At 45.6% G+C, this 14,065-nt stretch overlaps 2 protein-coding genes across 7 annotated transcripts in view; one reads left to right on the plus strand and one right to left on the minus strand.

Annotated features, from left to right (window-relative positions):
- DNAJA4 (DnaJ heat shock protein family (Hsp40) member A4) overlaps positions 1-2,360 on the plus strand; it is a 73,098-nt gene extending 70,738 nt beyond the window's left edge. For all 5 annotated transcript variants that reach the window (XM_053954420.1, XM_053954416.1, XM_053954417.1 and 2 more), the window contains 4 exons: positions 166-393; positions 483-713; positions 1,253-1,353; positions 1,438-2,360. In XM_053954420.1, the coding sequence (XP_053810395.1) occupies positions 222-393; positions 483-713; positions 1,253-1,353; positions 1,438-1,656 (723 nt within the window). In that variant the 5' untranslated portion in view covers positions 166-221 and the 3' untranslated portion in view covers positions 1,657-2,360. The remainder of the gene's footprint in view (positions 1-165; positions 394-482; positions 714-1,252; positions 1,354-1,437) is intronic.
- Positions 2,361-2,882: 522 nt separating this feature from the next.
- Positions 2,883-10,167, minus strand: SKIC8 (SKI8 subunit of superkiller complex). 2 transcript variants are annotated; one of them, XM_053954424.1, is made up of 10 exons: positions 10,008-10,152; positions 9,855-9,882; positions 9,394-9,499; positions 8,426-8,598; positions 7,264-7,412; positions 6,854-6,947; positions 5,982-6,075; positions 5,238-5,330; positions 4,597-4,675; positions 2,883-3,155 (listed from the first exon to the last, which is right to left on the minus strand). In XM_053954424.1, the coding sequence occupies exons 1-10, from the start codon at positions 10,017-10,019 to the stop codon at positions 3,066-3,068; spliced, it is 918 nt and encodes a 305-aa protein (XP_053810399.1). In that variant the 5' UTR covers positions 10,020-10,152; the 3' UTR covers positions 2,883-3,065. The 2 variants fall into 2 exon arrangements, with proteins under 2 accessions (XP_053810399.1, XP_053810398.1); XM_053954423.1 differs by lacking the exon at positions 2,883-3,155 and having other exon boundaries at positions 3,163-4,675; positions 10,008-10,167.
- Positions 10,168-14,065: the final 3,898 nt, after the last annotated feature.

Consider the following 14,065-nt stretch of genomic DNA (forward strand, 5'->3'; position numbering starts at 1 on the left):
GTTTGTAGAAACCTCCAGCTTGTGGGGTATGCTTTGTGGTGGCAGCTAAATTCCATTACTGAACTACTCTTTAAGTTACCCAAATACGCTCTTGAAGTCAGCGAGTTCCAGCCTGACTACTGTAATTTTTTGAGACTGAGATCCAATTTAACTCTTTTGTCCAAGGTTATGGTGGAAAGAGAGGGGCAGTAGAAAAATGCCCTGTGTGTAAAGGAAGAGGGATGCAAGTTATAGTTCAGCAGATTGGACCTGGCATGGTGCAGCAAATCCAAACTGTGTGCCCGGAATGCAAAGGCCAAGGTGAAAGAATAAATCCCAAGGACAGATGTGACAACTGCAATGGCTGTAAGGTTGTAAGGGAGAAAAAGATCATAGAAGTTCATGTTGATAAAGGTAAGAACTGTTTATTTGTACTGGTTCCCAAATTGTGGTCAATTATAGTCTATAGTTCTGCAGAGAATAAATGGGTTTCTTTTCTTCAGGTATGAAAGATGGTCAGAAGATAGTGTTTCATGGAGAAGGTGACCAGGAGCCTGATTTGGAGCCTGGTGATGTTATAATTGTGCTTGATCAAAAGGATCACAGTGTCTTTCAGAGACGAGGGCATGACTTAATCACAAAAATGAGAATTCAACTCTCAGAGGCCTTATGTGGTTTCAGAAAGACAATTGAAACTCTGGACAACAGAGTTCTTGTCATATCTACTAGGCCAGGTAGGTTAAGAGTACTAATACAATATGAACCGCTTACCTGTTTAATTGTACCTGGACTGGAGTTCTTGGGGGAGATTGTTCTATTTGGTTTTGTTTGGTTTTTTTTTTTTTTTTTTTACTAACCAGATGATGCAACAAGTTCATGAGGCAGTCACTTAATTTAGTTGGTTCTTTGTTGTTGTTACCCTTTCTAAAATATGCAGAATTATACCTAAAGCTGTGGAATACTTCTTAATAAACATCAGCCACAGTTGGTAGATAGCCAGGAAGATATTAAAGAGGAAATAATCTTAAATTCTACTAAATTATCTGTTCATTCGGCCTGAAGACTGTGCCAGGAAAAGCTGATTTCTCTTATAGCAGGAGAAATAGACTAAATGGCCTTAGCCGTGAACAGCTTGGGTTTAGGTCTTCCCTGTGAATTGGTTACACTCTCCCTGAGGTGCCATGGGAACACTGCTTGTGTACAGCCCTGCCTCGTGTGGCTGTGAAATGCCCGTCCCATCATAGCAGCCCACTTACAGCTCTCGCCTCCATAGGTGAAGTGATAAAACACGGCGACTTAAAGTGTATCTACAACGAAGGGATGCCCGTCTACAAATCTCCGATGGACAAAGGCAGCCTGATCATACAATTTTTGGTAAGCTGCATGCTTTTCTGTAGCCAGTATACTCATGTTTGCACATGAACAAATACTCATTTTAAAAAATACGTAAAATTGTAGGTGCAGTTTCCAGAGCACTACTGGCTCCCAAGGGAGAAACTGTCTCTGCTGGAGGCTCTGCTTCCTTCACGAGAAGATGTTATGGTTACAGATGAGATGGATCAGGTAGACCTTGAAGATTTTGATCCAAATGAGCAAACCTACCGTAACAGTGCAGGAGAAGCATATGAAGAAGATGAGGAGGGTCCAAGAACAGGAGTACAATGTCAGGCATCTTAAAGCAAGGTGGAGTGGATGTCATCTAAGATGTAAATTTTCACAATGAAAACTGCATGGCTGTAATAGCCACTGCTTGTGGTTTTTGTGTTCAGCAAATTGAGTTGCTGCGCTGTCAGTATCACCTTTTTGTAACTAATTTATATTGTGTTCTTGTAGTCTTTCTATATAAAGCAAATGTCATACTGCTGAGAACCAACTGAGTTGGTATGCATTTTCCTTGCTGTGAAGGTTCTCAATTTATTCACCTGTGCTATTTCTATAAGACTTTGGCAATATCGATAGAGGCTAAGTGGAGTGTCTTATGTAAATACTTTCATACTGGAAAATTAATTTCATAGAATAAAACATAGCAGAATAACTTCTAATAAATAGTACTTCACCTTTTCTCGTGCTTCTCTTGTACTTTCTAAGCCATGCTGGAAGCCCCTTTATTTAAACAAGTTCTTCTAAGCTCAGACTCATGTTATCTAGTCTAGATTATTTGTGTTAGCTGCATCACTCATACCTGTCTCATTTTGTATTTCAGAAGCACCTTGTGCATGCCCTCCTCTCTGCCTCATAGCCCTCTTCCTGTGTTTTGTGGGTTTACAGTAACATTCCTTCAGCTGCTTCTTTGTGTGTGACCTAAGGTTACAAACTGTCCTCTAATGTGTTACATACAAGCAAATACTTGCAAATAAAAGTTTGACCTTTCAGAAGCTCAAGCTTTGTATTTCAGCCTTCCCTAGAAAGGGTTTTTACTTCCTCCTAGGCATTGTATACTTGTGCCTTAACTAAAACGAATAAACCAAAACCACCTGCACTGGGTATACTGCTGCTGTTTTGTAACACACATGATACTACAGTACAGCAATCCCATTAAAGCTTTTTTCCATTTTACCTATTTGCTGGTAGTGTGTGTATTAAGTCAGGGTTAGAAATAACTGGTCCCCTTTAGTGAAATTAAACCATGATGAATGATCTATGTTCATGTATCACACAATTGTTGAAACAGGTGTTCAGCTTAAGTGATCCTCTTCAGGACAAGCTGAGGCTGTCATTTCCCATGTCTGTAACAGCCTCAGTCATTTTCCTTCTGCTAAAATAAGCTGTTGTAACACTTAGCCCATGCTTTCCAGCTCTGGTCTATTTATGTTTAAAGGCAGAGGTGATTAACTGAGCAGTTACTTCACCCATGACTATCTATTTCCAAAAATACTTTTTCCCCAAAAATTAGACACAAGGACTTGGAACTGTAGCTTTTATTTTAAAAAAGTAATGTTTTTTCTCATGCTAAGCAAAATCAAAATTAGATCTGGTTTTGCAGATCAGTATGAATGCTTTTATCATACTAAAAAAAATTACACAGGACAGTAGCAGTCCCTTGAAACTGCTACAAGAGATTTACTGAAGTATCTGAGTCAAGACATTTAAACTGGACAGTCATAAATATGAATTTCTTGGTCATCACCAACAGACACAATTTTGGACCCACTTCCATTGTATTTCACTCCCCAAACCTGTAAAAAAGACATATGCAAGTTTATCCAGAGAGGACAAAGGAAAATAATCTTTTTGGCAGTAATATTTATTACAAGCAGTAGAGGAAGGATTATTGAAAGTCAGCTAATTAGAAGCGGTGCCGTTCTGGCTTGTGCTTCACCAGCAGCTGAGGCTGCCCAAGCAGAGTAGGACACTGCCCTCTAGGAGCCTGACGAGCTGCTACTGCCAGTCCCACTGACTGTGGCTTACACTAGCCAGAGGTACTCGGTCAGGGCTGAAAAGTGCTTGCCCCAGTTTGCATAAATAACCCAAGCATTTCCACTCTTGCCCATCCTGCAGCCCTTTCTGAAAATAGTATTTTACAGTGCAGGAAAGCAAGAGCAAGAAGCATTTGTCATGCAGACTGAGACATCATGACAGACTGAAGAATGACCAGGTTTATCCTTGAGCTCTTTCAGATAACCATTTACCTGCCAGTGCAAAACTTACTTAGAAAAATTCAGGTCAGTCCTCTAAGACAGTTACACAAGCTCTTACTTGACACCCATCTCCATCAGAATGATAACAGGAAGAGTGCAGTTTACCCAGCAGATCAATGTGAAATGCAGAGTGGGTGTTGACAGCAGTATGTTTTGGGCAATCTCATACACTATTCTGCATTAGTACCCAAACCCAGCGTTCTCAGTAACTAACACATCTCTGCTACTGAATGAGCACATACACATACACAACAGAATGAGATCATACACAACAGCTAAAATAACAGGGGAAATCAAGTCCCACTTGGTACTTCACTAGTAAAACCCCTGTAACTATAGGTAACTGAAAAGAAGGTTACCAGCAAGAATTTACTATGGAAGAAAACATTCAAAAAAAATCTGGAAGAATGTCCTTTGTTTCTTGCTCAGTGCTCCATTAAAATATAACATTGTTCTATTTATCACCTAACATCTGGACAAAGAGTAAATGGGTAGAAACCTAACTCCTTCCCTCACAGGTAGCTATTACTGAACAATAAATTAAAAACCCATGGTATTACAGACACAGAAGGAGGAAAAGCTCCCAAGTTTCCAGGCTGCTTTCAAGCATCTGTTTAAGTAATTCCATCCTTTTAAATAAGTATTCCCACCCTTACACATGCACGTGCCGTGTTAGTCACAGAAATACGTAAAACCAGAGACAAAGGTAACAAATAGAGTCTGGTGAGACTTAGGCCACTCAGGATTGCCTTTATTTGGGCCTGAAAAATGTTAATTACTTGGAAGAGATCAGCATATACACCAGGGAGTACTAGTTCAATATTAAGTGCTAAATAACCACAACTTGTAAAATTTTATTATAGCAGGCTAAAGTTGAATTACTGCAAGCCTGGAGGTGCAGCACCAAAGTGAAGCACAAATGTGCACAACTACACAAGCTCTCCTGGGAATGTGGTGATTCAGGGAATAGCAGCCATACCTGATCTTGGTGGTCAAAAAAAGTATGGACACAGGTCCTCGTTCCAGCATCCCAAACCTTCACACTTTTATCAGATGAACTGAAAGAAAAGTAATACTGATTAAGGTTTAAATTAATATATCAAACATTAAAGGGTCTCATGTGGTAGATATAAGAAACCCTCTTTCACCCATCAAATACAGGGATGAAGTAGTAAAGGACTGCATCTTCTGCCACGTTCCATTACCTTTAAAATAAATTTACTGTTCCAACATCTGCAATGTGAAAATGAAGACTCCCATTTTGGCCAAAAAATTCTTTGAGGCAAGTTCTTGGGATAAGGAAATTCCTCTTACATATACTTGGTCCCCCAGCTGTCTCAGCTGTTTTAAGAATGAATGCTAAAGTTCAAGTAGATTAATGTACCACTAGTTTAGGTTGTAATTCTTGATTCAACAGCAATTTTTCAGCTATTTAGAATCAAAGTGACATACTCTTAGGTCAGGTGTTTTTCACTTGTCAGGAACTACACTGCAGTGAGATTACTTACTCTGTAAAATGCTCTCACTACAGCTGGTGCCACATCACAGATTGGCTCAAGCCTTTAAATTTCATGTTATTTCATTTTTCAGTAATCATAAACAATTAAAAATCCTCAGTACCTGGAAACAAAATGGGTATCATCAGGACAAAATGCTACATTTAAAACCCAGGATCCATGACCACTTAATGTGCCAGCCAAGTTTGCATGTTGCCTGTGGAAAGAACACATTAACATTTGCTTTGTGAATTCCAGGGAAAAATCAACAGGAATATACTCTGGCTAGTGCAGTCAAGAATGGTTCAATGGAAGGTGACTTCTGGACATTTGTTCATCCAAGCTGAACTGGTGTTACAGCAGATTCTGTGTTTCCATTTCAAATAGTTAACATAAAAATAAGTCACTAAGAAGACAGGCTTAGGAGGACAAAGAGTTTCACCAAAGCCAAAGCAATGCAGGTTTAGGGGGTGAAGACCACTGAAGCAGGGCCATTTCCTCCCCAGGGTCTTCCAAGGTATTGCAAGATGCAACAGAAATAGGTCATAAAGATAATTAGCTGAGTACAGAACAGATGTTTTAGGAAGGGTGAACACAAGCTCACAGGACAGATACACAGAAGAATTAGACTACTGCCTACAGGCAAATATGAGGAAAGTAATTTGTTTTCAATTTACAGCTTTCTTCTACCTCTGCACTTTCAAAAACTATATAAGGATGTAGTATTTTATGATTTAAGGTTATTTACTACATAAAAAGTCACCAAAAGCTGAAAGGAATTCTGGAGAGCCGAGGGTTTGATGTTTCACAGTGTCAGCCTCTCCAAGCAGTTGCTGTCCTGCCTGCAGGGCTGGCAGTCCCCACTCACACATCGTAGATCTTGATGTAGCCGTCGTCGGAGGCGGTGACGAGTAACTGGGAGTCAGGGGAGAAGGTCAGCGAGCGGATCGGCATGGCGTGGCCTGCAGGCACAGGGACACAGAGCAGGACTGGCATCCTCTGACTGACACAGCACTCAGCAAGCTACTCCACAACAGCACTGCCTGCTCAGAGACACCAGCCTCGGAAGCCTCTTTCTCTCTAGAGGCTTCTTCCCGCAACAGAAAATGGAAACGGGCAGCAATTCTCAACTGTGAATGTTAAGGCATGTCTGCAACACAAAAAGTATCTTGTTTCTTTCAGCTGTGGATCTCTATTAGAAATTATGTCGTATTTTATAGTATGATTGCATATTTAAGTGGTTGGGGTTTTGGTTACGACGGGGCAGAAATAGCATGAACACTAAAAGCCCATTTATCTGTTAGAAAAAAAAGCATGTATTCTACAACATAAAATGTTCAGTTATTTTTTAGAACAGCAAAAAATTGCTTTAGAACAAATCACGTAAGAAAAAGAAAAACCACATGCATGGCAGCACACATTTGGCTTGGCTTCATTCCCTTGTACTTTTTTCTGCAATACAAAGAGCGCCAATTTAAGAATTTAGTTAAGCATTACTGGCTGTATCTTTTTAAAATGCCTTTAAAAGGCATTTATGATGCAAGCCCAAGTTTACAGTTTGCCTCTAATATTTTAAGTGGTTTAGGTTAGGGCACGCTAAATAACTAAATACTGTCTAATGGACAAAAATGTCAACTCACTTTTGCCGTGGTTGTTGTAGCTTATTCTGACTTGCATTACATCCTTTAATTTTCTCAGAAGTGAGGTCAGAATTAGGTACTGCAAATGACCAAACCATACCTTCTAGCGTATGCAGAAGTTTTCCAGTCGCAATATCAAAAATATTGATGATGCCATCTATTGCTCCACTGGCCAAGTATTTTCCATCTGGACTCTGTAATAAAACACAAAAAGTGTGATTCAACATCTGCGTGCATTTATGGTGTGTAAGCCCTGACATTCCCTTGGCAACTTTTCACAAATAATGACCTATGCAAGATAGCTGGGCTTCAAAAGTCCCGAAGACTATAAACAAGATCCAAATATATTTTCCAGATGTGCAAGGGGAAAAAGGTCACACAATTTGTATTTGGAACTGTGGCTGTCACCTAGTATTACTGTAGAGATAAAATGATAAACAAAAATACCCATTTACAACAGATTACAGCAATAGCAATTTCTCATAAGGAATTATCAATCGTGCTTCTTACATATGCAATGCTAAGGATGAACTTTCCTCTGGTGTCCAGAGAATATTCTTTCTTTCCAGTTTCAACACCGAAAATATTTACTTTCCCCACATGACTTCCTGTTGCAAGGTACTGGGAATCGGGTGAAAAAGCCAGGGACCAAGCATCAACTGTATTAAAAAATAAAGAACAGTTAGCTGGATCCTGTTCCTGGTTCTTATTCAACGGTGTCAGTTCTGTATGCATCTGTTTAGATGTGTAACCCTCTAAGAGTGTACAAGCTTATCAAGTTACCCCTTTTGTGTAATTAATGGAGTGTAGCTCGAGCCATTTACTTACATCTGATAAAAGATTAAATTTCCAGTAAGACCCTGACCTTATGAGACCCTCATGTAACAATAAATTTACAATTATAGACCGCATCAGTTAAGTCTAAATTCTTACTTTTTTCCTGGTACCAAAAGATTGAAACTACTGAAAAAATCAACACTAATATGTAGCAAAGCACAGAAGATGCAGGAGAAATGCAGATATACAAATGTAACACAGATAACATTCCTGCAACTGAATGTAAAAAACCATCATTTTTCATAGCAGTGCCATGTATTTATCTGGCACAATGTAATTCACAGGTTTTTTTTTCTAAAAGTTAAATATTAATTGCCTAAAACACTGCAAGATTGTTCTTAAATTTGTGACTTCCAGTGGATTCATTAAATATTTGGAATAAGACCTTAGGCCCTGAATTCCAGCTTGGAGCATTGTTACCATTGGTAGCTGTTTTGACTTGCTTGCTTAGGATTGGACATTCTGGATCAAAAAGGATCACATGCACGGCTCAAATTCACTGCAGTGTTATGAAGAATGTTCAGAGCTCCTTTGTAAATACATCTGAATAAGCATTTGAATTATTTCTTCCAAATATTCCTTTACCAATGTGTGTGTAAAGAGCAAGCTGGTTTCCATTCTGCTTTATGCACACAGCAAAAAGCCAACTATGTGTACCTGAGAAAGCACAAACAGCGTGTAAAAATAAATGTAAAGTTGACGCTGCTTTGTGTTCATAAAACCTTTAACACTTGTGCAAATACAGGAAAGACTAAAGAACCCCCCAAAGACCTTATTCCCCTCATGCACCCCAGTCCCCCAGTATTTGCCAGGAGGAGTCACACTGGTGTCTTACCAGGACCAGCATCCATGGACTTGATCTGCTTGCCAGTCTCCAAGTCCCAGAGGCGAATGTGGGCGTCCAGGGAGCTGGATGCTGCGATGGCCCCCGTGTGGCTGATGTCCACAGACACCACCCCCAGCTGGTGACCCTCCAGAGTCCACTGCAGATCCAGCTTCTCGTCGTTCCTGCCGTGCAAGGGAGGGAAAAGCCTCGCTGGGAACGGCTGGGGGTGCTGAACACCCCCAGCCTCACCCCAAACAAACAAACAATCCACGCTCCTCCCTTGGTTCAACACACGGCAACCCAAGCCCTGCCATGAAAATGTGAGGGGCTACACACAAACCCTCTGTTCTTAAAGACCTGACAAATCAGTAATTTACCACGTTCCTGCCAAGCAGGTGCTTCACCCTGGGTTTGGAGCCATCCCACCAAGAAATGTCCCTCACACGGCAGCCTGGGGGTGCGCACAGAGCTGACCTATGAGCTCAGCACTGGCATTTGCACAGTCCCCCCAACCAAGCTACATCTGTCCCTGAGGTGAAGCACACCCTCCACACTGCTTTGCTCAAGAGACAGTAGCTTCTTTGCAAAAGCACGCTTGCATAAGGATTATCAGGAGCTTTTTTTCAATAAAAAAGGAAGATGTCATTTCCTCTTTCTCACTATTGCCATGATTTCTTTCACAACACACATCTCCAAATGCACTGTCTCATCAAAAGAAGCATTTCTCATTCTTTGGTTTAGAAATACATCAAGTATTCTCTGACAGGCATTTTCAAAAGGATTCTCATTTTTCTGGAAATGCAAGCACACCAGAATGCCACCGCTCCCAGAGAGAGCACACACCAGTGCAGATAAACTTGCTCGAAGAAGCAGCTCTGTGTGCCATTCTTCTATCATCCCTGGAGATTGTGGAAATTCAAGGCTGCTCCACACTGACTACTTCCAAGGCCTAACACAGATTCATATGGAGCACTTACCACTTCCAGACCTTTACCAGATCATCCAAAGAGCCAGAGATCACTGTTTCAGAACCATCATTTTTATTTTTGCCCCAGGCAACTGACCAAATGGCATCGTCATGAGCTAAAAGAGAATATATGCACGGCAATTAAAAAATAAGTATTTTCTTTTGCTAGAAGACCACAACCAGTTCAGGTAATGCTGAACTGGCTAGCTGCAAGGTTGGCAATAGACCCTGCTCTGCTCCTCAGGCCTATTGAGTGCTCCGAGAGCCTGGTCACTGTCTTCTTCGTTCCAAAATATGCAGTGTTGTGTGACCAGCGTCACTACCGAAAAAGCAGCACAGCTACCTCTGAGTTACTCAGATTTATGCCTAATATAAACATAACCAGGTCTCCTCACACGGATGCCTGCCATTATCAACTGTACATAATCCCAGAACACCAACATTGCTCAATACCCGTTAGCGTTCGCTCACCTTGCTCTTGCTTGAAGAGAATACCGTACTAGAAAGGAAAAAAATAATTAATATTACACATGAGCAGCCTATACACACACGCATACATATACAATACATATACACACGCCTCAAACCAGCAGTCAGCTTAGCCAACGCTGTGTTTTTAATTACCTGCGTGGTCATGTCTTTCTGAAAACAACCCCGACGGGAGCGCGCCCAGAGGAGCCGGACACGGCTCCGGCCGCCGTCGTGCCTTGATGACCTCACGTACCACAGAGAGCGCCGCTCCCCCGCGCCACCGGCTCCGCGCCCTCTGCCGCCGCCCTGTGGCCGGGAGGCGCAGGCGGGCACGTCCTGCCGGCGGAAACGGCCCCGGGGACAGCGGGGCTGAACCTCCGGGGACAGCGGGGCTGAGCCTCCGGGGACAGCGGGGCTGAACCTCCGGGGACAGCGGGGCTGAACCCCGAGGACAGCGGGGCTGAACCTCCAGGGACAGCGGGGCTGAACCCCGAGGACAGCGGGGCTGAACCTCCGGGACAGCGGGGCTGAACCTCGGGGACAGCGGGGCTGAACCTCCGGGGACAGCGGGGCTGAACCCCCGGGGACAGCGGGGCTGAACCCCCGGGGACAGCGGGGCTGAGCCCCGGGGACAGCGGGGCTGAACCTCCGGGGACAGCGGGGCTAAACCCCCGGGACAGCGAGGCTGAACCCCCGAGGACAGCGGGGCTGAGCCTCCGGGGACAGCGGGGCTAAACCCCCGGGACAGCGGGGCTGAACCCCCGAGGACAGCGGGGCTGAACCTCCGGGGACAGCGGGGCTAAACCCCCGGGACAGCGGGGCTGAACCCCCGAGGACAGCGGGGCTGAACCTCCGGGGACAGCGGGGCTGAACCCCCGAGGACAGCGGGGCTGAACCCTGGGGACAGCGGGGCTGAGCCCCGGGGACAGCGGGGCTGAACCCCCGAGGACAGCGGGGCTGAACCTCCGGGGACAGCGGGGCTGAACCCCGGGGACAGCGGGGCTGAGCCCCCGGCCCCGCGTCCTGACCCTCAGCGCCCCCGGGGACCCCACGTCCCGCAGCTGCGTCCCACGGTTTACATCTTCATCGCCGCCTCTCACTCGTCCCCTTGAAACAGAGATTTTTAGAGTTAGGTTAACAAAATGAATTAAGTATTTATAATTTAGCTTGTAGAGTTATGTGTTGAATTTTAACCTTTTACTTAAGCAACATCTGCCTGGTACAAAGGGCATAGGAAAATGCAAATTTCTAGAGCTTCTTGCATAAAGAACAATACCAGAAGAGCCAAAGAACCCAGATAAAGAAGCTCCTCTGTCTCCAAGCCTATCAAGACTGACAGACGTACTCAGATCAGCACCAAAGGACCAAAAGCGCACGCGCAGAGAGGAAAAGTTCAAAAGTTCTGCCATGAGGAAGACCACAATCTTCAGCCTCAGGACCACCAAGAGACCCCCGTGCGACCACCACAGCAAACCAGGCGTGCCCAGAAGGGCATGGACCTATTTAGCATGAGAGGCGAGGACAGGCCAGGGGTTGAATATGCATGAAAAAGTTGTGCAATGTATTGCATATGGAACAGCTTTGGGAATAAAGGTGTGGGTCAGACTGAGGCTCGGGGCACAAGTTTTGGAGAGCTATCTCACCTGTGCCGGGCACTGACATACAGACCCACTTCATAACTACACCAGGTTATGGAGTCTATTTATTTATTCTGTGTATCGCTTCACGCTCCCGCTCACCCTCAGGACAGCCGGGCGTGGGGCCGGCGCCGTCGGTGTGAGAAGCCCTCAGGCACTGGGTGTGTGAGAAGCCCTCAGGCACTGGGTGAGTGAGAAGCCCTCAGGCACTGGGTGTGTGAGAAGCCCTCAGGCACTGGGTGAGTGAGAAGCCCTCAGGCACTGGGTGTGTGAGAAGCCCTCAGGCACTCGGGGTGAGTGAGAAGCCCTCAGACACTGGGTGTGTGAGAAGCCCTCAGGCACTGGGTGTGTGAGAAGCCCTCAGGGACTGGGGGTGTGAGAAGCCCTCAGGCACTGGGGGTGTGAGAAGCCCTCAGGCACTGGGGGTGTGAGAAGCCCTCAGGCACTGGGGGTGAGTGAGAAGCCCTCAGGCACTGGGGGTGTGAGAAGAGAAGCCCTCAGGCACTGGGTGAGTGAGAAGCCCTCAGACACTGGGTGTGTGAGAAGCCCTCAGGCACTGGTTGTGTGAGAAGCCCTCAGGCACTGGGTGTGTGAGAAGGCCTCAGGCACTGGGTGTGTGAGAAGCCCTCAGACACTGGGTGTGTGAGAAGCCCTCAGGCACTGGGTGTGTGAGAAGAGAAGCCCTCAGGCACTGGGGGTGTGAGCAGCCCTCAGGCACTGGGGGTGTGAGAAGCCCTCAGGCATTGGGGGTGTGAGAAGCCCTCAGGCACTGGGTGTGTGAGAAGCCCTCAGGCATTGGGGGTGTAAGAAGCCCTCAGGCACTGGGGGTGTGAGAAGAGAAGCCCTCAGGCACTGGGTGTGTGAGAAGCCCTCAGGCACTGGGGGTGTGAGAAGAGAAGCCCTCAGGCACTGGGTGTGTGAGAAGCCCTCAGGCACTGGGGGTGTGAGAAGCCCTCAGACACTGGGTGTGTGAGAAGGCCTCAGGCACTGGGGGTGTGAGAAGCCCTCAGACACTGGGGGTGAGTGAGAAGCCCTCAGGCACTGGGGGTGTGAGAAGCCCTCAGGCACTGGGGGTGTGAGAAGAGAAGCCCTCAGGCACTGGGGGTGTGAGCAGCCCTCAGGCACTGGGTGTGTGAGAAGCCCTCAGGCATTGGGGGTGTGAGAAGCCCTCAGGCACTGGGTGTGTGAGAAGCCCTCAGGCACTGGGGGTGTGAGAAGGCCTCAGGCACTGGGTGTGTGAGAAGCCCTCAGGCACTGGGTGAGTGAGAAGCCCTCAGGCACTGGGTGTGTGAGAAGAGAAGCCCTCAGGCACTGGGTGTGTGGCAGCGGTGCCAGCGATGCCCTGCGGTGCCGCGGTAGCAGGGATGGTGTCAGCTGTGGAGGCACCGAGGACTGAGGCACGCGTTCAGGTCGGCCGGCCCAGCCGTGTAGGAGGCTCCTGGCGGAAGGCTGCGCTGGCTGCCTCTTGTCTGAGGTGTGGAAGAGACAAGGGGCAGGCTGAGCACAGCACTGCCCGACCCCACTCTCCTGGGGCTGCGGCACTGCCCACGGCTCTCACCACGGCACAGAAGACTTTAACTCCACAGAGTCACAGAGCCATTAAGGTTGGAAGGCACCCGTGAGATCATCAAATCCAGAAGAAGTTGACCGCTTTGTCAAGTAGGCCAGAGCATGAAGCGCCACACCTGATCATTTCTCGAACACTTCAGGGATGGTGACTCCACCACCTCCCCGGGCAGCTCATTCCAATGCCTGACTGCCCTTTCTGTGAAGAAATTCTCCGTGATGATCAGCCTGAACCTCCTTTGATACAACCTGTGGTTGTTTCCTCTGGTCATGTCACTTGTTTCCTGGGAGAAGAGCCTGATCCCCACCTAGCTACACCCTTCTGTCAGGGAGTTTCAGAAAGCGAGAAGGTCCCTCTGAGCCTCCTCCAGCTGAGCCCCCACAGGGCCCTCAGCCACTCCTTGTGCTCCAGAAAGGAAGTTTCCCTGCTAATCATCTGTGTCAGATTTTTAAAAAAAAATCTTTTCTTTTGGAAGCGGAAGTTTCTCACGTTACTGTCTCTGCTTGAGTTAGAAGTGCAAAAAAAATGTCAGAATTAAAGTTCAGGAGAGTTAATCAGATTCCCTGAGGCTTAAAACTAAAGACAAAGGATCAGTGGTCTTTCCCAGCTCTTAATCAGTTTTCATATGTACACAAAGCTCTTTGAGATCAATAGAACTTGTCTGAGTAAGCAGAGTAACAACCAAAACAGGAATTCTGAATGTGTCTTAACACAGTTCTGCAGTCAAGAATGAAAATCTGGGTAAAACTCTTACACATAATTACAGACTTTTACATACAATTACAGAATCCTTAGTTCTCTGATTAGGTTGAGCTTTGAGAAGATCTTAAGGCATACAGCTTTAATGTCTTGAATTTCAGAAATCCTCATTTTCATGTATGTAATAACGCAATGGTAAACATTCCCCAAAAGTAAAAGAAGTTATTCTATTTCTTGCCAGGTTTCTTCTAAGAATTCTTCCATTTAAATGTGCACTTAAAATGTACTGCTTTCACCTTGTGTTCAAA

Source organism: Vidua chalybeata, chromosome 13, assembly GCF_026979565.1.
Source record: "Vidua chalybeata isolate OUT-0048 chromosome 13, bVidCha1 merged haplotype, whole genome shotgun sequence".
Taxonomy (NCBI): domain Eukaryota; kingdom Metazoa; phylum Chordata; class Aves; order Passeriformes; family Viduidae; genus Vidua; species Vidua chalybeata.